Source organism: Centropristis striata, chromosome 20, assembly GCF_030273125.1.
Source record: "Centropristis striata isolate RG_2023a ecotype Rhode Island chromosome 20, C.striata_1.0, whole genome shotgun sequence".
NCBI lineage: Eukaryota > Metazoa > Chordata > Actinopteri > Perciformes > Serranidae > Centropristis > Centropristis striata.
Window position 1 is genome coordinate 28,627,474 of NC_081536.1, and position 26,087 is coordinate 28,653,560.

The window sequence follows — 26,087 nt, forward strand, 5'->3', positions numbered from 1 at the left end:
CTTCATAAAATAAATCCATCATGATAAATCCAACACTGAATGTTTTATATCCAGTTTCCAGTGTTGTTGTTAGCTGTCCGCCTTCCAGTTGAGTTTATTACAGCAGCAGTTTTGCTCTTAAATGCATTTTGCAAGGATGCTTTCTTCATTTCCTCAGATTTTACTAATAGGGCAGAACCAACTGTAGGTTATATCACTACAGGGACTGTTGGAGGTGTGAATGCTCAGAAATCTTGTGTGTTTTAGATCATCACACTTTCAGGTTAAAGTCTTGGGCTGAAAGGTCTGTAGTTTTTAGTTATTTGAGTTATTAGCATTATGAAAATCTAAAGAAGTCTGTCAGACCATCCTGCTGGTTCTGTGTTAAAGCAGTTAAGCTCTTATGTAATAAAACACCGCTGGTCACGTAGGTTCACAGTTATTCCAATATTGCTGAAATTGGCTTCAGCTGAACTTTGTAAATCATTTTTTCACAGAGAAGGGGCGATTGTTATAACTCGGCCTCCACTGAAATCACATTAAAAAGGGATGTATTAGATGTCAGTATGGACACACTGCAAAAAACATTACCAAGTATTTTCCTCCTATTTCTAGCAATAGTATTTTAATTATCTTGTTTTGAGTGTAATTTAGCTACTGACCATAGCTTCATGTGCTTATTTTAAGAACAAGTGTCTTTTTGTAACAAAAATGAGTAAATAACCTCTTCACAGGGATTTCAGTCTTGTGTAAAGACTTGTTTTTAAGATTGACATTGTGAGCTTTTTCATGCTTTTCAATCTATTCAACTGTTGAATATGGTGAGCTGTTCCCAAAAATATTGGTTCCAATTGAGAGTTTTAGTTGCATGTAGTTTAAATGTTATTTCAAAAGCATTTTCTACCACCAGTATCTACCCACAGATACTGAAATGAGAAAAAAATTGCTAGTTTCAAGTATTGCTGCCTTATTTTAATGTTAGTTGGGCTTTTCAAGCCATAATTGCTTGAAATAAGTGGGGTTTTTTTTAAAACTTATTTCAAGACATCATTGTTTTTTCCAGTGCCGAGATATTTTTTCACTTATTTAAAGAGTTCTTACAAAGAAAAATGTACTTACTGCACCGGCAGATACTTTTACTTGTTTCAAGCATGTATTTGCTTAATTCTAGTTATATATTTCTCATTTTTGTCAGTTGGATTTTGCAGTGCAGGAGTAACAATTGCAGTGATTAACTCTTTCAGTGTATTTATGAGCATGTGCATGCAAACCCTGATGCACTTCTCAAGGTCTAAAAGTGTTGTAAGGGTCTGTATTACCTCATCTAAACCTCGGAGCACCCAGACACCCTCCCTCTCTCCCACACCTTCTCACCTAGGCTCTAACAAATCCAAGCTGACACCAGCAGGAGGCTAACAGCAATGCTAGCGAGCACACACTGTCATCTGAGCAGCGCTAGCGTAGCAGTGACAGCTAACAAGAGAAGACATCACGTTAGCCGGCAGGTTGGCGTGCTAGCAGAGCAGTTGCGCTGATGTAGCTACAGGTGTAGTATTCATTCATGCTTAAAGAGTCTGACACTGGCAAGCAAGCAGCCGGCGGCGCGCTACCACCACACCTGACAGCTGCTTAATGTCAATGTGCAGCCGATTTCTCAGCAACAGGAGAGAACTTGGGAGAGGAGGTGCTTCAGTTTAGGTGGAGGTAACAGAGTGTGGAGGTTGCTGACATTTAGGAGAGCTTTCATTCTTTTTTCTTCTTTCTTTTGCTAATATTTCTGCTTTGTTGTCTTGTTTTTGCTTGCCTCAAATTTTTCTTTCTTGCAATTAAGATTCACAAGTTTAAAAATCCTTCTTACACCTTTCTTGTTTATTTTTCTTGCTGCTGTTTTTATAGTTCTTATGTTTTTATTTTATCTCATCATCTATTGAGGAATAAAAGCAGAATCAAGCAGTGATCAAAAAATATGTGTGATATGGACTGTATAAATATTAACAAGATCTACAACTCAAATAACAGAATAGATCGTTTGTACTTGCATAAATTTGGGGACTTATAAGACATAGTTTCATTTTATAAACGGTCAACCTTGTGCAGCAGAGACTGAGTTATCCTGACTTTTAGTTCCTAGTAAAGCTCTAAAACCACTGCATCCTACATTTCCCATAATGCATCTGGATAGTCTCACTGTTTGACTCTCCCTGTCTGATAAAAGTGTATGTATTTCAACCTCCAGGTTTGCAGGTTTTCTGTAAAAACTTTTAATCCTAAAACCAGACTAAGTTTGATGGCATCACTATGAAATCATCAGAAGTTATTTTCTGGGACTTCACATATTCCCGTAGTTCCTCCAGAATCACATAAGACATCATCCGACTGTTGTTACAGGCTTGATATTTAGGAGAGCTTTCATTCTTTTTTCTTGTTATATTTTTTTAGTTCTCATATTTTAATTTTATCTCAGCATCTATTGTAGAATAAAAGCAGCACGTGACAAGAAACATACTGTAGATTAGAAAGTAGAATTCTAACATTTAATGTCACGGATGCATCGTAAGCTATTTGCTCTGTTGTTTTTCTTGGTTGCTCTACTTTATTGATTTTCCCACGTTAATAAACTTGCACATCGTGTTATTCATTATTGAGAAAAGCCACCTCAGGTCATAAACAAGCAGAAGTTTTTCCCTCCTGTCAGGGGCAAAATCTGCAGCCCAGATTCTCCCTCTGCCTTCCCGGAGATGGTTTCACCAATCAGAGTTTGGTGTGTGTGTGCATGTGTGTGTGTGAATCTGTGTCTGTGTGTGTCTGTGTGTGTGTGTCTGTGTTCAGCAGATTTCCAGCCGAAACAAAAAGCAACATACTGATGATTAGAGCTTGGCTCATAATCGGCCAGAAATGAGTTTGTTTTGCGTGAAACAGGTGGCCACCCCCGAGCTAATTGTAGAAACAAAACCCCATTAACATGTCCGTAGTGAAGTGGAAAAAGCTGGGAAACAGGGCTTTTGATGGAGAGAAAAGGGGAGATGAGGGTGCAGTGAGCATGTTATTTCTCTCCATTTTCTGTGTGTCCTCACAGCGATTCAGGTATAGATGCATAAAAACACATTTCATCTCCGTGCATGTTTGTGTGGGAGTGCAGGTGAGAATGTTCCCAATATGTTTTTTCGTGCTGTATATCTGTTTGTGTTTTTAGTCAGGGTGTTTTGGACGTCATGCTGATAAAGGCCTCGCCATCTGCCTTTGTTCATCTGACATTTCCTCATTAATGAAGTTTGCCCGCCCTCCTCCTCCTCCCACCTGACTCCCTCCGTCCCCCCACCACCTGCCATTTCCCACTTCTCTCACTTTCCTCCTTTGCGTCTATCAACAATTCTTTGATCTCTGCACCCCACTTTTCCTCATCCCTCATTCTCCTCCTCCTCTTTCCATCCTTTTCTTTTTTCTTCCTCTACTGTCCTGCTCTCTGTCTCTCTTTCTACTTCTCTCCAATCTCCAATTTCTTTCTTTTTCTACTTCTCCCCATCACTCTTTAACTGCCTTTTCTCCCTAATCATACATGGTTACAATTGAGAAAAGCAGGCATGTGTACCATTTGGTTGCTGGGTAAAATCTGCAGTCCAGATGGGTGTACGGGAGCAACACTCCTCCTTGTTAAGTTACTTAAGGATGCCGTTGGGCAAGGCATTTAACCTCCAGCTGCTCCGATTAAAGCTGATTATTGGCAAATGTACATGACTAATGATGTGTTTTTCAGTTAAAACATGATGCTTTGTCAAATATCTCCCTCTCAATAACATGTTGAATAAAAAATCCTTTCTTTAATTGTGTCTCACTCTATAGCAGCTGATGAGAGAGCGACAGCAGATGGCCAGCCGTCCCTTTGCTTCGGTTGCTGTGGCGCTGGAGGTGGGCGGCGACCAAGAGGAGCTGCTGCAGGTCAGCAAATAAACACAAACATGGTCGCACACAGAAATAAACACAACAAAACACACAAGGGAAATCATGGTGTTGGGTTTGGAAACACACAACACAGTCATTGAGGGCAGTGTGTTCATTTGCATATCATGCAAGGATACTAATGATGCGTTTGTCCTCTGACCTTCTCCTGTTACTGGTGTTGTTGGGGGTGTGTGGATTCACAACAGGATGCTGACACTATCAACAAGTTGTGTTGATGAAAGTTGCATGTATGGCAACTTGTGTTTTTTCCATAAACTTGCCCTTCATGTTTGTCCATCCCTAGGGGTGTGATGATACACTCAGCTCACGAGATGAGATGAGATATTGGGTTCAGGAGAACGAGACGAGATGAGATTTTAAGAAAACTACAGTGCACATGCATTTTGAAATGTTTTATTATAACTCTTTACATGCATGATGTAAGCATGAGCTTTTAATAAACTTCTTCTTCCACAAATTTAAACTAAAACTAAAAATGTATAAAGTTAAAATAAAAAATAAAAAAAATTTATATTTATTATTTATTTAAGTCACGCCCTCTCAAATGTCCACTCACTCTGCGTGTCTCCATTACAAAAAGGCTCCAGAGGGATTTAGAGACTCTGGAGGTGACGTATGGTTTTCCATCGTTGTGTTATCGCTTAGCAACAGTTTCGACTGTGATCACATAAGTGATGGATTAAACACGGGAGAAGCAACTGTGGCCACCGTCGCTAACTGTGCACAACATCAGCAGCTGATCATAAACAAACCAGCATGGCTAATTATGCACAGCATCTCCGCTGATCATAAACATAGTGATCTTTAATCAACCGGCATGGCTAACTGTGCACAGAGTGTCTGGTACTTGTTGTAAACAAACAGAGATCGCTAAGTGAACACCTCCTGCAGCAGCAGCACATACACACTGTACTGCTACAGAGCTAACTGTTAGCCTGTTAGCAATTTGCAGACTCCAGCTCTGTAGCTGGGAGAGACTGCTGCAGGAGGATTTTAACCGCTTCCATTTGTTCTTACTCTTCTTAACGAGCCTCTGCGACGTCATTCTTGCTGCTTCCCCTCCTTCTCCTCCTCTTCTTCTTTTCCTTTTACTGCCCCCACACATCATAAATAGAAGTTTGGATAGCTCACAAGTCTCGCAAGACAGATTTTTAAGGCAACAAGAAATATCGTCGAGTTTAATCTTGCGAGATCTCGTGGCACAAGATCTCGTCACACCCCTATTAAAAACCAAATAGAATTGGAAACCACTGAGAGAAATCTGTTGTGATTGGAGATGAACAGATTAAAATTGCAGAGGTTCATGAAGACAGTTTGACGTCATCTGGTTTGCCCAGAGCCTTCCCACAGTGCCGTGCATGGACAAGTCAACATGTGCCCTTGTCGATTCAGGAAGAATAACAGGTGCTATACCATTGTTCCCTGATTAGGCACCATCAAACACAGTGCTGCAGAGCTGCAGTGGAAGCAGACCACTACAGCTGAGAGTGGTGGAGTTGAATAGCATTTAGTACATGCACTTTCAAACACAGAATCCTCGAGGTTAACTGAGTGTACTGAATCATCAGTGTCACCTAAAGAATCAGACGCTTTTTTTCTAGTGGAGCTCCGCCATTGTCAGCTCAGCCAGAAACAATCAAGATGCAGTTACTCTGCAGATAGGTGGCTGCTTTTTTTAACCTTATAAACAGCATACAGGACAGGCCAAAGTCCGCACTGAACACTTTTGGAACCAGCAAAAGACTGAACTTACTTCAAATCAGACTCTGAACTGAAGCCAGAGGTAGAGCTGATACAGCCACTTGATTTGTGCTTTAACAGAGAGAAACATTTGGTAATTTTTTCTTTTCTTTGAGACATCCAGCCAGCCCTTCTACCCACACGGACTTTGTCACTCTTTGTACTACATCACCAAACTCCCTTTTTGCCCCTTACACTAGAGCTCACCACCATGTAATCAAAGTTCATAAGAGTCAAAATAAGCTGCATGTACATGCTGATGATGATGTGTTGATTCTGATGTTGGAGCCACCCTCAAAAATAAAGGTGAGAAAACAAAATTACATTAAACTTAATTTAGGGACTTTTTCTAAGCAGATGCAGACAAACGAGAGAGAAGAACTGATCATCAAAGGTTGAAGGCTGAGGGTAGACAGTGCAGCTGCTTTCAATAGCCCACTCTTCAGCTAGCAGTCCTGTGTAAGAGCAGGACTCTCACTGACTCTCCAGCATGCTGGCACTCACCTTCACCCACCGGCCCTGAAGGGTCCTCATGAGGCAGTGTAGCTGGTGGAGTGAGGGCCCTGAGAGAGGCAGCTGGCCCCGCTGCTCATATCAGCCTCTTGTTCAGAGATTACAGAGTGCACGCTGCTACATGACAGTGGTGCTTTCAGCTAAAGGCTAACCGCCAAATCACATGTGGCCTTTCTCCTGAGGGGGAGTGGCAGGCTGTGGTCCAAATGGTGGTGTCACCTCTGTTGTGAGATTTCTCTTCTCATACACATGTAGGGTTTGGATAAACAGAGGAGTGATGCTCTGTGAATAGCAAGCAGAGCCTGTGTCCAGTATGAGGTTGTGACATGAAGAGAGTTTGTTGGTGTTATTGGTTAGCTTTGCTACGTCATGGTTGGGCAAAGCTGGGAGAAGTATTCAGAACCTTTGCTTGAGTAAACGTAGAAATGCCATCAAAAATTTGTGTGATATGGACTGTATAAATATTAACAAGATCTACAACTCAAATAACAGAATAGACTGTTTGTACTTGCATAAAGGTGAAACTTGTGCAGCAGAGACTGAGATATCCTGACTTTTAGTTCCTAGTGAAGCTCTAAAACCACTGCATCCTACATTTCCCATAATGCATCTGGATAGTCTCACTTGTTTGACTCTCCCTGTCTGATAAAAGTGTATGTATTTCAACCTCCAGGTTTGCAGGTTTTCTGTAAAAAAAAAAAAAAATGTAGTCTCAAAATCAGACTAAGGTTGAGGGCATCACTATGAAATCAGAAGTTATTTTCTGGGACTTCACATATTCCCGTAGTTCCTCCAGAATCACATAAGACATCATCCAACTTTTGTTACAGGGTTGATATTCCTAAACATGTTTAATAAACAACAAGATCTCCAACCTAAAGGACAGAATAGACCGTTTGTCAGTACCGCCCATAACGACACATATGAGCATTTTTCCAGTTCAAGGTACTGCAGTTACCGGGAATTTAGGCTACATTATTGATAATTACAACAATTTCAGCTTAAGAGTCCCAGCAGGGTCGACAACAGCGGAGTGGCACAAACTGGAAATGAGGAAAAATGAAATTATGTAAGAAATTATTTACTTTTTTTTAACATGGGACAGGAATTCGGTTCTCCTGGGTGAAAGTCAACCGTTTGTTCATCAATCACTACTGCTATGTCATAAGGCTGGGCGATATATCGATATAAAAGATATATTGATATATTTTTAAATGTGACATAGAATTAGACTATATCGCGTATATTTTATTTCATAGGCTATTTTTATTTAAGATATTTTTTATTTAAATGTGCACTTTATGGAGCGTTGATTTTAATAAAAAGGTACTCCTGTTGTTATACAGTATTTATGTTGACTTAAATAAACTTTCAATAAAACTACTTGTGACATGTAATATTTGACTTTGACTGAACATTTGCTCTCACTTTGTGATAAAAATATCAGGATATATATCGTATATAAATATTCAACCTAACTATATCGGGATATGACTTTTGGTCCATATCGCCCAGCCCTACTATGTCAGCAGGATGGCGCCGGAGTCTAAAATGTAAATATAGTCATATTTGCCTGTACAAACACCACATATTGACGTTTTTAAGGATGGAACCAGTCTCATAAATATGGAACAATATATTGCTCAAAATAACTACACTATAATTAATCACACTTTTCCTGCATGCCCTAGTAAACTACCAAAGTGTCATCTCTATCCGGGGGAAGTGTCAGTTATTACAATGTAACATTGTAGAGTAACAAGTATTTTAATGATGGATTATTGTGATCTCATTACACAAAGTCCAGGAAACAGCTCAGTAGAACCAGCTCATTTGTCCGACCTTGCTTTGTTGTAACTCATTTCACTATTAATATTCCTGATAGAAGCAATGCATCATGGAAAGTGAACTGTTACCCCCGAGCCATCTCAGTCTCCCACCCTAAAGCCACCGTGGAGCCCTGTGACAGATGCTGCAGGAGATTTACTGTGTGCAGGAGGTCAACCAGTCAGAAAGAAAGCCCAGACAACAATCACCCTCATTTATCAAACGACATGCAAACAAATGTGCATGATAGCTTTGTTCGAAAACAAACACTGGTGAGCGTCCACACAGTTTAAATCTTAGTTGATCTAGAGGCAGGTAGAAGGAAAGATTGATTTATTTCCCTGTGTCTTTCCTTTCTGTCTTTCTTCAAGCTAAAATACTATATTTAAAGGTATATTATGCAACTTTTCCTTATTAAAATGTATATAAATGACCAGAACAAGGTTATAATAGTTTGGGATTTTTCATTAGTTTGCTAGTTTTAAATAGTTTATTTTATTTATTTATTTTTTTTGGAAAATGCTAAGTTTAAGTTTAGTTTTTATCAGTTTTAGTGTTAGTTTTAGTTTTTTTTGTAATGGGGTATTTCTTGGGTTCCATATTAAAAAAGGTCACAATAAACGTTTCCTTTATTTCCTTTGTCTGATCCATCTCAGCCCCAATAAGTTTATTAAGTCATAAAACCAGATGGATGAAATAGATTTCATATCAACCAAAAAGGTTTATGTATGAAAAAAGTTGACAATGACGAAAACTAAGGACATTTTCACTATAATTTAGTTAGTTTTAGTTAGGTTTGTAACCACACAATACAGTTTCAGTTAGTTATTGTCTTTTTAAAAACTGTTGTTTTTATTTTTATTTAATTTAACAAAATGTTTTTTCAATTCCAGTTTTCGTTATTTTGTTAGTTTTCGTTAACTATAATAACCTTGGACCAGAACTAAATTTTGTTGAGTAGTGTTCTAACATTGTCCCGAATGTTTCCAACAATTTTTCAAGCATGAGTAATTCCTATTTTTTAGGGTAGGTAACAGTTAATTTCATTTATTTACCTGTAAATGGAGTCATTTTTTTTTTGGAGTCAATTCACATAAAAGTTACTGTTTCTCCCAAGCGAATATATATATCTCTTCTGTCTCCTTCTTTCCGTATTTAGTGATGTTATCAGATTTGACATATTTTCTTAAACATTTTGTGATGTTTTAAAATAAAAACCTCCTCTCTACCTGCAAACACAGAGTCCACCTTCACATATCTCCCCTCCCTGTTTCAGCTTTCATCTCCTCACGCGTTGAGTTGAAGGTTATAGAGACAATAGTATGTGAGGCTATCTGTGCACAATGCTTAATTAGTTTTAGCTATGTTTTGACCAGGTTGGACTCGGCTCAGCTGAGTTAGGTGCCTGCGGAAACCACAGGAGTACCTTCCCTTATCTCCGCCTCAGCCTAGTTTCCATTTCATTCTTGAAGGTGAGAGACAATAGGGCAGAACGCTATCTTCACTCTGAGGTTAATTACACAACATCTGGTTCATAGTCAAGCATGCAGCTTAGCATAATTGCGTAATGAATGAGGGAAAGAGAACATTTCCATGCTGCCCCGCTATTTTATGTTGTCCCGCTTACACAGAGCTACAGACTATGGCTCAACAAATAGAGTCATCATCACCTCATTTCATGCCATGTTTAGACAGCGAGCAAGGAACACAACACCTGTTGGTTCCACACACACTGATTTAGTCTGCACAGGAGGGAGGGGAGGGTGTATGAATCAGACCAAGAAGTTATGAGGAGGAGTGTGTTTGATTTGATGCAGGATTAATGCATCGAAAATGTATATCAATTATACAAATATTCAGTCTTCCATCACAGATCTTCTTTCAGCATCATTAGGTGCCTTTTCATCCAAATATTTTAGCGCATTTTCAATTTGCACATGAAAAAATAAACGGAAATGGAAATGCTGTAATTACTAAAAATGCCAGGGGTCCAGTCCAACCCCTCAAGAATCTTTCTGATACTGGTTAGAACCAGGGATTCTACAAGCCACCAGCTGGGTTTGCACTCCGCTGACTGAAGTTTATTTGTCACTAACTGAAGGCTTACAGAGACTTACATATGGACTGTGTAGATATTAACAAGATCTACAACTCAAATAACAGAATAGACTGTTTGCACTTGCATAAAGGTGAAACTTGTGCAGCAGAGACTGAGATATCCTTACTTTTAGTTCCTAGTGAAGCTCTAAAACCACTACATCCTACATTTCCCATAATGCATCTGGATAGTCTCACTTGTTTGACTCTCCCTGTCTGATAAAAGTTTATGTATTTCAACCTCCAGGTTTGCAGGTTTTCTGTAAAAAGAAAAAATGTAGTCCTAAAACCAGAATAATTTTGAGGGCATCACTATGAAATCATCAGAAGTTATTTTCTGGGACTTCACATACCCGTATTTCCTCCAGAATCACATAAGATATCATCCAACTGTTGTTACGGGGTTGATGTTCCTAAACTTGTTTATTAAACAACAAGATATCCAACCTAAAGGACAGAATAGACCGTTTGTCAGTACCGCCCATAACGACACATATGAGCATTTTTCCAGTTCAAGGTACAGTTACGGGGAATTTAGGCTACATTATTGATTATTACAACAATTTCAGCTTAAGAGTCCCAGCAGGGTCGACAACAGCGGAGTGGCACAAACCGGAAATGAGGAAAAATGAAGTTATGTAAGAAATTATTTACTTTTTTTTAACATGGGACAGGAATTCGGTTCTCCTGGGTTCACCCAGGAGAACCGAATTCAAACAACTCAACCGTTTGTTCATCAATCACTACAGCTATGTCATAAGGCTGAGCGATATATCGATATAAAAGATATATTGATATATTTTTAAGTGTGATATGGAATTAGACTATATCACATATATTTTATTTCATAGGCTATTTTTATTTAAGATATTTTTTATTTAAATGTGCACTTTATGGAGCGTTGATTTTAATAAAAAGGTTACAGAGCTGTTCGTTCACTCTCCCACCCAGCGTTGGGGCGGTCTGTTTTTTCCAACAAGATCTCAAACCTAAACGACAGAATAGACCACTTTTCAGCACCACACATAACGACACATATGTGCATTTTGCGTATCACAGTACAGAGCAGAGCGTTCTAAAAATAGAAAACGTCATAATACATACATGGATGGTTGGTTCGCGGTTGTAAAAAAGGATGCAGCTTCTGTGAATTTAGGCTACCAAACCACTGACCTAGGTTTAGGGCAAGACACGTCCTGGTTCGGCATTGTAAAAGACAGTTTAAACATAAAATAAAAGTGCAAAAATGCCGGAAGTGAAGTGGTTATGTGGGTCACGTGAGCCACGAAAGTTACGTAAAAAACAAAATTACGTAAAAAGTCGTCAACTTTTATTTTCACATGGGACACAAACTTCGTTCCCTCGGGTCAAAGTCTGCCGTTTGTTCAACCCATTCTCCTCCCTCCCGCCCTTAGTGTGACATCCGCCATTTAAAATCTGCATTCCCATCAATCATTACTACTACGTCAGCAAGATGGCGGCGGAGGACAGTCTAAAACATAAATATGAGCTGTATTTTCCTGCATATACAAACACCCTATATTGTCCTTTTTTAAGGGGAGACCAGTCTCGTTTTTTTGCCTTTTGGAGTTGGACGGTCACTCTTTAAATCACATCATCTTGTTGCTGTCTCTTCTTCTACTATGGTACATTGGTCACTGCAGAGTTGCCTTCACGCACTACTTATCTGCATGAACCAACTCCTAATAAACAGTATTAGATGGAAACAAGCATTCATTTCACATTTTCTTTTGCGGCAGATACATTTGCATGAAAACCTTGCTGTTGTATTCTGCCCTACAAAGTCTAACTGCAGTAACTACATTTTTGGTTGAAATTGAGTTATAACTAAAATGAACTCATTCATGTCTGTTTTATCATGTGACAAAGTTTTATATTTCAATTTTGCTTTATTTCAGAGAAATAATATTGTAAAAAATGCAGTAAAAAAATCCAGAAAAAAGTGAGATAAAAATTATATAAAGACTAAATTATAACATTACTTTATAATATTAAGTCTAAAAATACACAAATCTTTGAGTTGTTAAACACTTTTAAATACACTTATAACAAATCTATTTGATTGAATGTTAATTTACTGAAAACAAAATATAAAAGCTGAAAGAAGACAACACTATATTTACAGCACTCTGTTTATGCATTAATTTTGGAGCCTATTATAGCAATGCAAAACCAGAGTGCAATAATTTCATTTTTGGGGTCAAAGGTAAAATATTTTCCATGGTTTTTTAGCATAAAATTACGTCATCAATACATGTTGAAATAAGTGACATATCACTTACCTACCAATAACCCATTTGGGTCGCCAGTAAAAAAACATTAAAAACTTTAACGCAGTTTTTCTCAGTTTTACCCTTTCCGTAGTTACTGCAGTGAGGCTTTGTAGGCCAGTATTGTTGGAAATGGTTAAGTGGTTTTCAAATAGACCGATGCTTTTACTTTTAGACTTTATGTTATTTTTTTCCTTGGTCATATAAAATGCCATTTTAACCCAAGGCTTGTCTGTTTTCTTTTCAGTCAAATATAAAAAGTCACATGATGTATTGTGGAAAGTTTTGGCCCAGACTTGAATTCAGCGGACCATGTTAGACAAAGCTGCAGCAGATCCTGGTAGAGCTCTCTGAGCCCCGGTGTCGTCTTTAGTGCAAAGTAGCTACCCGAGAGACAGGTGATGCAGAAAAACAAGCTATTTTTGAATGAAGCGGAGAGCAGAGGGACCTCATCGTTGGACCTGAGTTAATATTCACTAACCCTTCGTTTTCTAATTAAGATCAAATGGAATACATTTGCAAAATCTAATCTAATTTCATTTCATTAGTCATCCCTTTCTTGTTACACCCACAAACCAAATTAAAACTTAATGAATTTTCAAAGTAATTTTATTCAAGTATCACAAATGCTGTTATTTAACTTGAAGAAGTTGCACAAAAGCAAAAAAAAAAAAAAAAACTTTTGGAACATTTTGCTTTTCAAGCACAACTTGTGTATGTTAAATAAAAATCATCTGATGTCAAAATCAAGTCAGAGAAGAGATGGGAAGATTTTTTTTTTTAACTGAGCCATGTTGGTTTTGAAAAAGCTGACTCTTCGGAATGAAACAGATCACTTATTTAAATCTGAATATTTTCTGTTTTCCTTAATTAACTATCTTTTTTTTTTTTATTCGTGTTACTTGTAAGGTTAATGAAATTCAAGGTAATTTTATTAAATTCATGAAAGAAACATGCTTGCAGATTTTCCTCCTGTATTTTCACTATCACAATAAGCTACATGTAATACTGTCTCCTGAAAAATCTGATTTATATACTATCATCCGGTTATCATCTTAACAATGAGGAAACATTGTCAACTACTGTATCTGGAAAGTCACAAAATATTTACATGAACATATTGGTAAAATAATCTCTGATTTTGTATTTTACTTGTTTTCTTACTATTCTTGCAATTCAATATTTGCTCATTCCAAGCACAGCAATAATATACTTTTTTATGGTCATATTAAAGCACATTTTGTATGCCAGCCAGACATAGAACCAGCTACGACTTAAAGAATAACACTTCATTCATGTGAGAAACGTCTGTGAAGATAATCCAACTCTATTTCCCACCAGAGCCTAATTGGAAGAACAAATTAGTTTTATATCGACATAATTTATTGGAGACAGGGTTAACATAAGAGTGTGAGCATATCCACACCCGGTATCTGATTCATGTCCTCTCTAACCACATCGTATAGCCATATGGATAAATTCTCGCAGTGCAGAAGAAGACACCGTCCCCCGAGCTTCCCTCCTCCTGAGTTCCCCTTCAGAAGCTACAATCCACATCGTTTGTGTTCAAACCACAAAGTCTTTTACTCTCCCTCTCTGCGAGAACAAACACTTCCAGGATCCATCACAATACCATGTATAAATTCATGTGGACGTTTGGCGTACTCAGATTCCCCAGGACACATAAAAGATGAACTTAAAATGCTCTCCAGGTGGTTTTCCATCAAAGACATCTTTTCTGTCCTCTGAAGACTTGCAATTATAGCTACTCTCGGAACAAGTGACTCCTATCGTTTCTGTTTGAAGAAAGTTTTCTCACGGTGAGGTGTCTGGGCTCGGTTAATGTTTTATAATGATGCTGACTCGGCGTGGCACAGCTGGAAATAATTTTTATTTTGTCCTCTAAAGACTTGCAATTACATTCTTCACACAAAAGGAGCATTTGACAGTGTTCTGTCACTGTTGTGTCTTCACATGGCGGGTGGGTTAATGACAAAAACTACATGTGTCACAGCTGGAAGGAAATGTGTTGGCCTGTTCAGTTTCAACCAGACTCCAAGGGATGAAAACTGAAACCAAGTGAAAAACACAAACCATGTGTCACTTTTACAGTAACTTTACAGAACTTGGTTATCATGCTGTTTGGCTGCTTCCATGCTCAGTCAGTTCACCCAAGTATAAATAAAGGAACATAGTATCTGTATTGTTTTGGCCATTGTTGAGAAATGCATTGAGGAAACCTTTAACATTAAATTATCTGACTCCAACACAAAATCCTCACCTGTTTCTCTGCGCCGATCGTTTGATGGGGAATGATGAGCAGGAGACGTCTGAGTTCTCAGTTTAACTTCATTTTTTACATTACATTACATGTCATTTAGCTGACGCTTTTGTCCAAAGCGACTTACAATAAGTGTATTCAACCTGATGGTACTAGACATAGACCATAGGAATCAAGTAAGTACATAACTTTAAGAGCTAACTGTCATCGCTACAGGAGTGCTATATGTTAAAGAAGAAAAGAAGAGAAAAGAATAAGGGCCTTTTTTTATTATTTTTTTAATATATATGTTAGGTGACCATGACTTAACCGAGATATTGTTGGAAGAGATAGGTCTTCAGCTTGCGGCGGAAGATGTACAGGCTGTCTGAGGTTCATTTTATTACAATACGTCAAGAAATGTGCAGGTTACAGAGTCTCTGGGTTCAATCCACACGTCCCTGATTTATATTAGGCTGGTCAGTTCATGAAGTCTGGACCAAGCTACTTTCCCTTGAACCCTTTTTTATATCCTAACAAAAGTTTAATAAAAAATGTAGGTAGAACTCTCCAGAAGTCGCCTCCTCGATCTGCTGATTTGTCAGTTTATTGCATGCGTGGAAACATAATGTCATCAAGCAGAGAAGACAGTTATCTTTCTGCTCAGCACACCATGTACCTGACCTGACCTGTTAACAAAACTTCCACACAAACTCCTGCCTTGTTATGACTTGCAGAGATATTATTGGAGACACAGATTTTGCAGCAAAACAATAAAACATAAAATATATATTTTTGTGATTATAGAATCTTACTCTGAATAGGGCAGAGGAAGTTGAAGCTGATGCAGTAAATTTATTTAGTTTAATCATAGTTTTAAAACAATATAAGGCACATGATCATTCTATCAAAGCATCTTGCATGCACAGAGAGGGCACACACACATATAGTGAATTATACATGCATAGATAGTGACGTTCGTCAACAGAGACAGAATAAGAGACAGAATAACAGATTATTTCTAACACCATACCATTTTTTGTAATTTAATTTTGACCTGCCCTGTATTGGATTGGAGTGTGTGCTTTGATCAATAATGTCTGTTTGACTTAATATTTAGACAGAAAATTGTGTGTTTACTTCTCAGTGTTTTCTTCAATATTCACCTTTCAGCATTGTCCTTTTTTTCATGAATTCGATTATTTTATTGGAATCTCAAACCAAACTAAATCCGTAATTTGGTAAACACTGGATGGCATAAAAGCCTTACCGATCAGTATTTTCTGAAAAAAAAATGTATTTATTTATTTTTTGTATTTTCCTTGAAGGCACAATGTACTTTGTTGCTAAACTTTTAACCAATAGTTGATATTATTGATTAAATGTAGAAAACTGTTTGCTTGCCTGCGGACAAGTTTCATCATTTTGAACTTTCATTTGACCTGCTGTGTATTGATTTTAAAGACTCTAAGTTTTAAAGTTTGCCTGTTAAACAACATATTTTGCCTTTTAGTTCATACTAATCTGCATTGCCCTTTTTGCAGGAAACATATTGGAAATTATTAGGAATTTATCAAAAAAATTACAAGCCTGGAAATCTCTCGTTTAACCCTCTGAACCCCACAATCCACCTGTAGGTTTGAAAGGCATTTTTTCTTTAAAGAGATTACAAAAATAAAACCCATCATAGCAAGAAAATACAAAAACTGAAAATACTGCTGACTTTAAAAGTTCCAATGGTCCTTGAATGTATCATGTGACAAACTCTTCCTTCAGGGAAAAAACCCAAAACAAAATGTAAAAGTATTAAAATAATTATATATATATTTTTTTTAAATATCAGGAAATATGGTCAGAACAAGTTAAATGTAATACAGGACACCCTATTAACGAATTAGAATTGTTAAATGGCCTCGTAACAAAAAAAATAAGCTTTTTGAAATTAGCTACTTTTTGTTTCCAGTAACACATATTTTGGAGAAGTCACTTCCTGTCAAAGTCACATGACCACCACACCAGGGTGTTGAGTATACGTCGCTTAGGGATTTAATGAGTTAATGTGAAGCATAAAGCTGAATATGGGAGATTCTAGATGATTTAAAGTGTTTGTTACACGGGTGTCAGCATGGGTTCTTATGGGTTAAATTCTGCCCTCATCAACACAACTGTGAACACACTTGGGTCAACAGGCAGTGGCAACTTACTCATCCCTCACACCAGATCCAAAGAAGGAGAAGCAGCTTTTAGTGTTTATGCCCCGCCCTGCCTGACACAGTTAAACATGCCACATCAGTAGCCATTTTTAAAAACAGATTAAAAATCTTTTTTTTCAACAGCATTCGGTTAAACTGTGTGTGCATGTGTGCATGTGTGGTTGTGGGAGTGGGTGCACGTGTGAGTAAGTCAGTGTGTATGTGGTGAATATGACATAGCTTGTCAACCTGCACTCTTCAATTAATTTGTAATTGATTTTTTTAAATTGTTTGTTTGTTTTTCTTTTGTTTTCTTTTGTTTTTTAACTGTAATTATGTATATCCATTGTGAAGCACATTGAGTCTGCCTTGTGCATGAAATGCGCTCTATGAATAAAGTTGAACTGAATTGAATTGAATTGAATTGAATGAGTGGAGCAGCTAAGGCTTACAGTCACGTGACAGAAAACTCAGTGAAACGTGAAAACGTCGCACGACTCCTGAAACCTAAACGCTATATATCCAAATGTTTGTGGGATGTATATACCATGCTCCTGCTTCTTCTTCACCACCACCCTCCATATGTTAAATAGCAGTAAAAGCCAGTACATCACACAGTATATGGGCCTGTTTTGCAGCTAAAGGCCACCGCTTCCACTCCCCAACTTGATCAGAGCTTCACAGCGAGCCATGGCTGCATTACAGAACACAGGCAGAGTCATCAGCATAAATCGATGTTTCCACTGCCTCCATAAAGTAGTGCCGTTACGTCGTAAAGCTGATGAGCCCGCAGCAACTAGCATCTGCACGCCTCCGCCTGCAAGAAGCACTTCCCACCTTGCCGCTGATTAACGGCGCTCTCCTGTTTTCATAATGCTATTTAAAGCAAAGAATGAATCAATTTCATATCTTATGTTTTAATGTGGCGTATTTATTCTTCAATTGCGGGGATTTAATATGCCTCAGAAAGGAGGGCTGGTGGGTGGAGAGGGATGGATGGATGGACGGAGGGGGAATGAAGGGGAAAGGAGCAGATAAAGAATATTTACGACACCTGGGAGTAATGTATGTTTGGTAGAAAAATACACAGCTAAACACTGATTTACCCACACACACACACACACACACACACACACACACACAGAGCTCTGCAGGGCTTATCAGATAACACAAAAGCTTCTATGAGGCAGAGAAAATAAATGAGATAAGGTACAAACACACATGAAAACACACTCATTTACATTCATCATGGACTATTGCATGCACTCCTTTGTTTCACTTTGGCTCTGCAGTCACCTGTGGCTTCCTGTGTGTCTCAGGCATGGCTGCAGACGCTCACACACAAACACATGTTATTAACTCAATAACTCACACCCCTGTCAACGCTAACGAGCATAAAACAAACCCATTTCTCTTCATGTTCTGTTTGCGCTTTAACAAAAAGCCTTTTTTCTCTCCTCTCTTTTCTTTTTCATCATCGGGCAGATTAGAGAAACGGTCGCGGCTGCACATTGTTTCAGTGGCTGCAGGAGAAGCACCTGCAGCAGCTTCAGCTGAGCAAACGTACCGACTGACTTTAACCATCTCTCTTCCTCGGTGCCTCGCTGTCCCTTTCTGTTTATCTGTTTCTCTCTCTGCCCCTCTGACCTCTCTGTCTCTCCAAGGTATACATCTCCTTTTATTCCCCCCCTGACAAAGTAGAGTGCATGAACAGGAAATAATCACACTGCTGACATACAGTACAAAGGACCTGAAGCAGTCTGTTTTTTCTTTTTCAGACAGCAATTTTATCATTTTGCAGTTATCGGTAGCGTAATATAGGGCGAGGACAAAGACGTATAATTTTCACACACACAGAAGAACCATATTTGGGGTTAAGTTATATCTCTGGAAGATGGTAGTTGAACCTGTTGCCCTGGCTCAGATACAACAGCACAATAACCAGCTCCTGCTGAGAGGCTGGAATTATTGTTGCTAGCTGGACAAAATCAGAAGAAAAAACTTTACCATTAAAGGAATTATTACGGTTCTTCTGCCTTTCGTTTTCTGAATATCTGATATTTCAATGGATTTGCTGTCCAGCAGTGTTATGCTCAAAGTTCAGTTCACACAGATTTAAATGATTACTTATTTTTTTAATGCAATTAATTAATTGCTGTAGACATTCTGGCTTGTTGGTTTTTTTTTTTTTCAGATCAGGCAGATAAAATATGCAAGAATCTTTGTAAGATTTAATGATTGACTGGTGACTTTAAGCCAAAAGTATGCATCCTTGCTTGTAATAACTTAGAGTACTGGTTGGTGTTGATAACAAACACAAATTAGTATTTATTAAAGTGAAACAGATATTCAGAGATACATTTTATTAACAGCTGTTCACTACGAGCAGTTAAACATTGTTCAAATTGACAAATTATTGTCTTAAGTATGTCAGAAGGATCTTGAAATGTGTTTAAATATGCACAACACATCTGGAATATATCCATTCACAGTGAGCAATAAGATGTATTTTTAACAGAACCTGGTCTCACAGGAATCCGTGAAATAGCCACGGATTTGCTTAACTCAAAATCCGTGGAATAGCCACGGAATCACTCAAATTTCCGTGAAACTGACACGGATTTCGCTACCATGCAAGTTAATGACAGTCATATCCCGTGGCTATTCCATGGATATTTTTTCCTATTGGTTTGTTCCAAGTCACGTGACTTTCAAGGTCCTGGCGGTCAGAACAAAAAACATGGCAGACAGTTCTCTCATTTTTAGTGAAAAAAATCAATATTTTGACTTAGTTTCTGCATAAAAATGGATTTTGATCACATTTCTAGTGATAAATATATGTTTTATTTTCTAAATATTCACTCAGTGAATGTACATAATCACTTTGTATGTTGCAATAGCCACGGAATCTGAGTGATTCCGAGGCTATTCCACGGATTCCTGTGAGACCAGGTTGTTTTAACACTTAATTTATTAGGTGTATTTGGTGAGAGTTGATAAGTTGATGACATACAGAAGCGTATTTTATGGAATGAACACATGTGCAGACATAATGTTGTTCCCCTCAATTTCAGCACCAGGGTTTAAAGGTTTGTCTCCTCTGGTCAGACATATCTTTGAAGTCAGATGTAAAAGGTCATATTTATTTTGCTCCCCCACTGCTAAGCAGAGCCCAGAGAGGAGCTGAGAGCTGAGAACCTGTTGTACTTTCACTTCCTCTCCTGCAGTGGAGACGGGGAGGAAACAAAAATATAAAAATGTGAGAGACTGGCTCTCAGTCTAGCATTTTACAATTTCTGCTGTTTTTTTTTTCTTTTGTACCTTGTTGTTTTTATGTTTAAACAACTTCCATGAGTCAGACATTTTTTTTACTCTAAGTTTGAAAGAACATCTTGCCCTTTTCACCGTATTACAGCACACAGTACGTATCTGCTTCATATTTCAGAGAGAGCAAACAGATGTTTCATTTGATTTGTGACCATTCTCATAAAAAGCTTGTTTTACTATCAGTGTGTCCACAGAAGTGTTGGTATCACAGTGTTTCAGATGTTCTGGACTTTTTATTGCCCCTTAACAGTGTTTCTTTTCTTTTTTTTTACTGTCAGTCTAAACTCACTGTCCCACCTTTTCATTTACTTCTTCAAGGGTGAAATAACAAAAAGAATGTGGATCTTAAATATCTGAGCAGGTCAGACAGGTACTGTAAGTTTGTATCGTTTTTTTTCTTGCTTCGGTGATCGCAGCTGCAAGAAATATTGGATAAGTAAGGAACTTTGAAGCTTTTTTGTTTGATGGTTTATTCGCCAATAACTAGTTCTGTCAATTTTTCACGAGTGCAACACTTCCAGGAGTGTCTGAAAAAATGCATGATTACCTCCATATTTAAATATTTAATCATCCCTCTCTATTAGGGTTGTCACGATACTAAAATTTTCAACTCGATACCGATACTCAGGAAAATATTCGATACTCAATACTACTTTCGATACCACCAGGATAAAAACAAAGACCCCAAAATTTAACAGAAATATTTTTATTAACAAGAAAAATGCAACATGTAAAAATTAACAGAACCACAGGTTAAATATTTAAAAAAAAAAAAACAGTTGTGCAAAAAGAAACTGCAACTATGATAACAAGCTTCAGGTACTCGATACTTTTGAAAATGAGTATTGTATCCGGATACAACGGTTTAGTATCGATACTTTTTTGATACTTTTGACAACCCTATTCTTTATATAACAGCTGGCCTTTTTTAACCTTGAAAACAAACAAAAGCAAAAATTAACTACAATGAAATATAGATTATTAATGTACGCTTTGGACTCCTGACATAATGGGACAACATGTCTTATTAACTAGTTGTTTTCCAAAACATTATCAGGCTTTTCCTTTCACTCTTAGTGGGGTTTTTTTTTTTTATCTTTCCCTGGAACATCCTTTAATTTGGTCAACAATTCAGTCTCCTTTTTCCTCCCTCAGTGCAGTTTTCATGCTCTTTCTCTTTTAATTCTCTCCCCTTGTCTCCCTTCGTTCCTCTCCCTCATGTTCCATCTCCCTCCCTCCCTCTGACTCTGTCCATCATGTAGTTTAGTGCCAGTTTCAGGTTCAGCTGACCAAGCAGGCGCACCCATTATGCCCTGAACACTCAGCCAGTGAATACACTGCATGTGTGTGTGTGTGTGTGTGTGTGTCTGCCAGCATCACTTCTTGCTTCAGATGATCACTGCAGCTTCTCTGCAGGAGGAGGAGTAGATGAGGGCATCGCTGCTGGTGAGAGCCTCAGCAGGTCAGAGGTGAAGGTGAGCTTTGTGGGCTAATGAACTTTAATGTTTAAGCTTTATCCATCTATAGAAAAACAGCAAAAGTAACTAAATACATGCCAATTAAAATTCTTGCTTATTTTGGTTGTAAACAGAACTTTTGGGCCTAATTTAATTCACCCTTGATGTTGAAGCAGTTGTTATGCAGCTGTTATTTAACCTCTCTGAGGCTCTGATGATCCCACAGCTCTAGATTTTGCAGCTTAGTCCACCATGGTGATTTATTATTGCACACTGAGGAGAGCGATTGAAAGATATTTTCATATTTTTCTTAACATTTTTTTTAATGGCCTGAAATTTATTACAAAATAGACTACATACCCTTGATTTATTGTGAGAAACCAAGCAATTCTGTGTCAAATCAGGCCTTCAGCACACCCAGAAAGCCCACATGGAATGATTTTTTTTTGCATCTGCAACAATTTTCCTGTGAGATGATCAGTCGAATCAGGTTCTTAAAGATGAAATCATTGAATAGTCAACTCTTCCATGTCATCCCCTAGTTTTTGTAGTATATTGTCATTAGTTAGTTTGGCTAAGGTCTTTGAATGTATCTGTATAGCCGTGTTTCCACCGGGAAAGTCTCAGGCCACGCCCTCTCAAAAGTCCGCTCACTCTGCGTTTCTCCACTACAAGTTAGCTCCCAGAGGGATTTAGAGACTCTGGAGGTGATGTATGGTTTTCGACCGCGCGTTATCACTTAGCGACAGTTTCGACCGTGATCGCATACTCCGCGGATTAAACACGAGGGACTCAACTGTGGCTAACTGTGCACAACGTCAGCAGCTGAACAGAAACAAAGCAGCATGACTAATTATGCACAATTATGCTCAGTCTCCGCTGATCATAAACATAGTCATCCTGAAATAACCTCATCGCTAACTGTGCACAGAGTGTCCGGTGCTTGTTCTTAACAAACAGAGATCACTAAGTGAACACCTCCTGCAGCAGCAGCACATACACACTGTACTGCTACAGAGCTAACTGCCTATTAGCAATTTGCAGACTGGACGATAAGGGGCTAACATCCCCTCCGGCTCTGCAGCTGGGAGGGACTGCTGCGGGAGGACTGTGCCGATTCGACTCGTTCTTACTAGCTGCTGTGCCTCGTTAAGAAGAGTAGAAGGAGTCTCCAATAACACCAGAAAAAGTCGCTGGATTTGTCTCCAGTAGCTTCCTTGAAAAAAAGTATTTAAGGGGGTCTGAAAAGTCACTAAATATAGCAACAAAGTCGCTAAGTTGGCAACACTGCTTCACCGGCTTTTACAAATAGCGTGTTTTTGTTGTCGCATAGAGTACTACATCACATCTATCCAATCAGTAACCAGGCTATATTCAGGGGAGAAAAACGGCCCTGATCTCCAACAGGGACGAAAAAAGTCCCAACGAAAGTCTGCTCAGGACGACTCGTGTTCAAATTAGGGGCGTTTCGGCGAGTGAGACCCGCCTCATTCCGGGTATTGGGCGGTAGTGAAAACAGCCCTAATGTGTGTGACTTGGGAGTCTTTTGACCAACAGAGCTGGGACACTTCTTCTTACTTCTCTGGTGGGATGTTTAAGTTAGAGACTGGGAAGCTTAAAGTCTAAAGAATCACCTGGTTAGCTTGCTGTAGATGGTCAGTTAACGCCTCCAGACTTCAGGCTGCAGCAAAATCTCATTTTGAGTGCTAGCTGAAGACTGATATATGAAGCGTATCATATTTATAACAACAGGAAATACATTGATAATTAGAAAGGTTCAAAATATGTCAGAATGCTGCAGATTGAAGACCATATAATCAAAATCAGTGTATTTACATATCAATCATTTCTCCTACCAAATCTATTCAGTTCATCATTTTATTGTTTTGTTTGGATATACCGATTTATGTGTTGGAATAAGATTTTACTTCATCCAACAGCCAGAACGTTGGCACACGAGGAGGGAAAGGGAGAAAAAGAATGATAATGTGACAGACTGAATTGAAACGCAATTAATATGACTCATGGTAATCTTGCATATAAAAATGTTATGTTTTAATAGATGTGGGGGTGTTAAGAATGCCAGAGAAAAACAGAGAGGGCTGACTGAGCTCAGCGAGGCAGTATAATAATCTCCTCTGTATTCTGCTTTATGTTCACGCTGGAAGCTTGGAACAAAAAAAAAAGGTTTTTGGCCTTTATGCTGAATTGCATCTCACCAGGAATCGCCTACAGGACTCTCAAACAATTCCTCCAGGGCACATTGTGAGCTGTGTGTTTTGCTCACGGCAGAATAAATAACTGTTTTTAGGTCAGGTTTCCTCAAAAACACCTCAGAGGAGCAAGTCGAAGAACATTTTACTGTAACTTAGTCTGGCAGGCGTCATCTTTCCCCTTATCATATACTGTATTACTGTATCAAACCTGTACCTGTTACACAGACACACCCACTGCAGCCTGGAGTGAATGTGGCTTTATGTCCTCCTGTCTGCGTCCCTGATCTCTCTCACAGAAATCTGTGTCTTCTGTCCTCTCTGCGTGACAACCTGTGGAAATGGAGAAAGCAGTGTTCTGATCTCAGCTGGATGCATTAAAAGTGAGGGAAACAGAGACTGGTCTCCTCTCAAAAACAACTATATAAGGCAGCAAAATACGACTCGTACACCAGGACACTTGCGGGTAAAATTATTATTAAGGTCTATTCAGATCATGAAAACTTTCCAAAGCACTTCAAGACTTATTTTAAATTTAATTCTCAGATTCACTCTTATTCAACACGTCAATCTTTAGATCTTCATCCTCCAAGATTTCTGACATGCAGAGGTCAATTTGTTGTTCAATTTAGGGGGACCAAATTGTGGAATACCTTTTCCCATCTGGCAAGGGACTCCATCTCTGTAAAATGCTTCAAAAGATGTCTGAAAGCTCATTTAACTGCTGTTTTGAAATTCTAGTTCACACACAAATATACTTTTTTAACATGTTCATTTTTGTTTTTAATTGTTTTTGTTATTGTCATTATAACTTGTTGATGTTATACATTTGTTTTTTCTATTATCAGTTTATTACTTTCTAATGAAATTTTAGGTGGAGGCTTTAAATAAGCCCATCTGGGTTTTCTGCCTCTCCCTGCACTTTACATTATATGTTATCTTTGTCATTTTATGTAATTCTACCTGTGCAAATAAAATAAAACCTAAAACCTAAAACCTAAAAACGACAAAATATTTTATGGGAAGTGCCTTTCGTTTAGACGGTGATGGCGTTTTTGGGGCTTAAAAACGCAAAAATCTGAAAGAGTGTAAAACTGTAATCCGCTCCGCCCTAGCGTGTCCGTCTACACTGCCAAGACACAAAACTCTGCTCAGATCTGCTCACGTCACGTACGCGTTTACGTCACATACATGCTCCAGTACAGGGAAATAAACAAACATGTGGGATTATTTCCATGCGTGGGACCTTCAAGCTGCTCTGGCAGCTCTAATAAACTTACAGGAGTCTTTCCACCAAATGTACAGGATATGTACAGATAGTATTAGTGAACAGAGAAGGATCTGGAATTACCTCTATCACATTTAAGATGCACCAATTGGTGGGAGGCGAGCCAGACGGCTTTGGACGAGACCTGGGAGATCTAGTGGATGGTGGAGAACTTTGTGGAAGGAGTAGCTGATGAAAATGCGTGGCGTGAAAACTTCCACATGCCCAAAGATGCTCTTATGGCTTTAAGTGATGCTGCCTGGCATGCATACACAATCACATTCACACACTTTAGCGTCACCGTATGCAGCAGATTTCCTCCTGAAAACGCTCGTCTAAATGCAGAATAAAAAGTGAAGACGCTACGCCACTTTTGCGTCTTCTGTTCAGACCGTCATCATGTAAACGTAGCCTTAGACTGTCCTTAAATGGCAAATGTCACACTCGTGGTGAAAGGGTCGAACAAATAGCAGACTTTCACCAGAAGAACAGGGTTCATGTCCAATGTGAAGACAAAAGTAAACAACTTTTTTCGTAACTTGTTTTTTACATACATTCCGTAGCTCACGTCAGCCTACTTCATCATAACTACGTCACTTCCGGCATTTACGTACATTCATTTCCTGTTTAAACTGTCTTTTTATAACGCCTGACCAGGAAGTTTTTTGCCCTAAACCTAGGTCAGTGGTTTTGTAGCATAAATTCACAGAAACAGCAGCCTTTTTTTTACAACAAATGCTCATATGAGTGGTTATGGGTGGTATTGACAAACAGTCTCTTCTTGTGGCTCTTTTGTCGTTTCTGCATGATGAATTGCTCAAATGGGGTGCAAATAGCAGTGTCTGATCTCAGTTGCATGCATGAAAAGTGAGGGAAATGGGGGCTTCCTGGTGGCTCATCTGTAGGGTGCACACCATTAAGGCTTAGTCCTTGCAAGCAGCGGGCTCAGGTTCGAATCCAGCTT

General features: G+C 38.6%; 1 protein-coding gene across 1 annotated transcript in view; it reads left to right on the forward strand.

Moving 5' to 3' along the window:
* Window positions 1–26,087, forward strand: part of atrnl1a (attractin-like 1a) — a 380,138-nt gene that overhangs the window by 312,488 nt on the left and 41,563 nt on the right. The window contains exon 28 of the mRNA XM_059359919.1: window positions 3,820–3,915. Within this exon, the coding sequence (XP_059215902.1) occupies window positions 3,820–3,915 (96 nt within the window). The remainder of the gene's footprint in view (window positions 1–3,819; window positions 3,916–26,087) is intronic.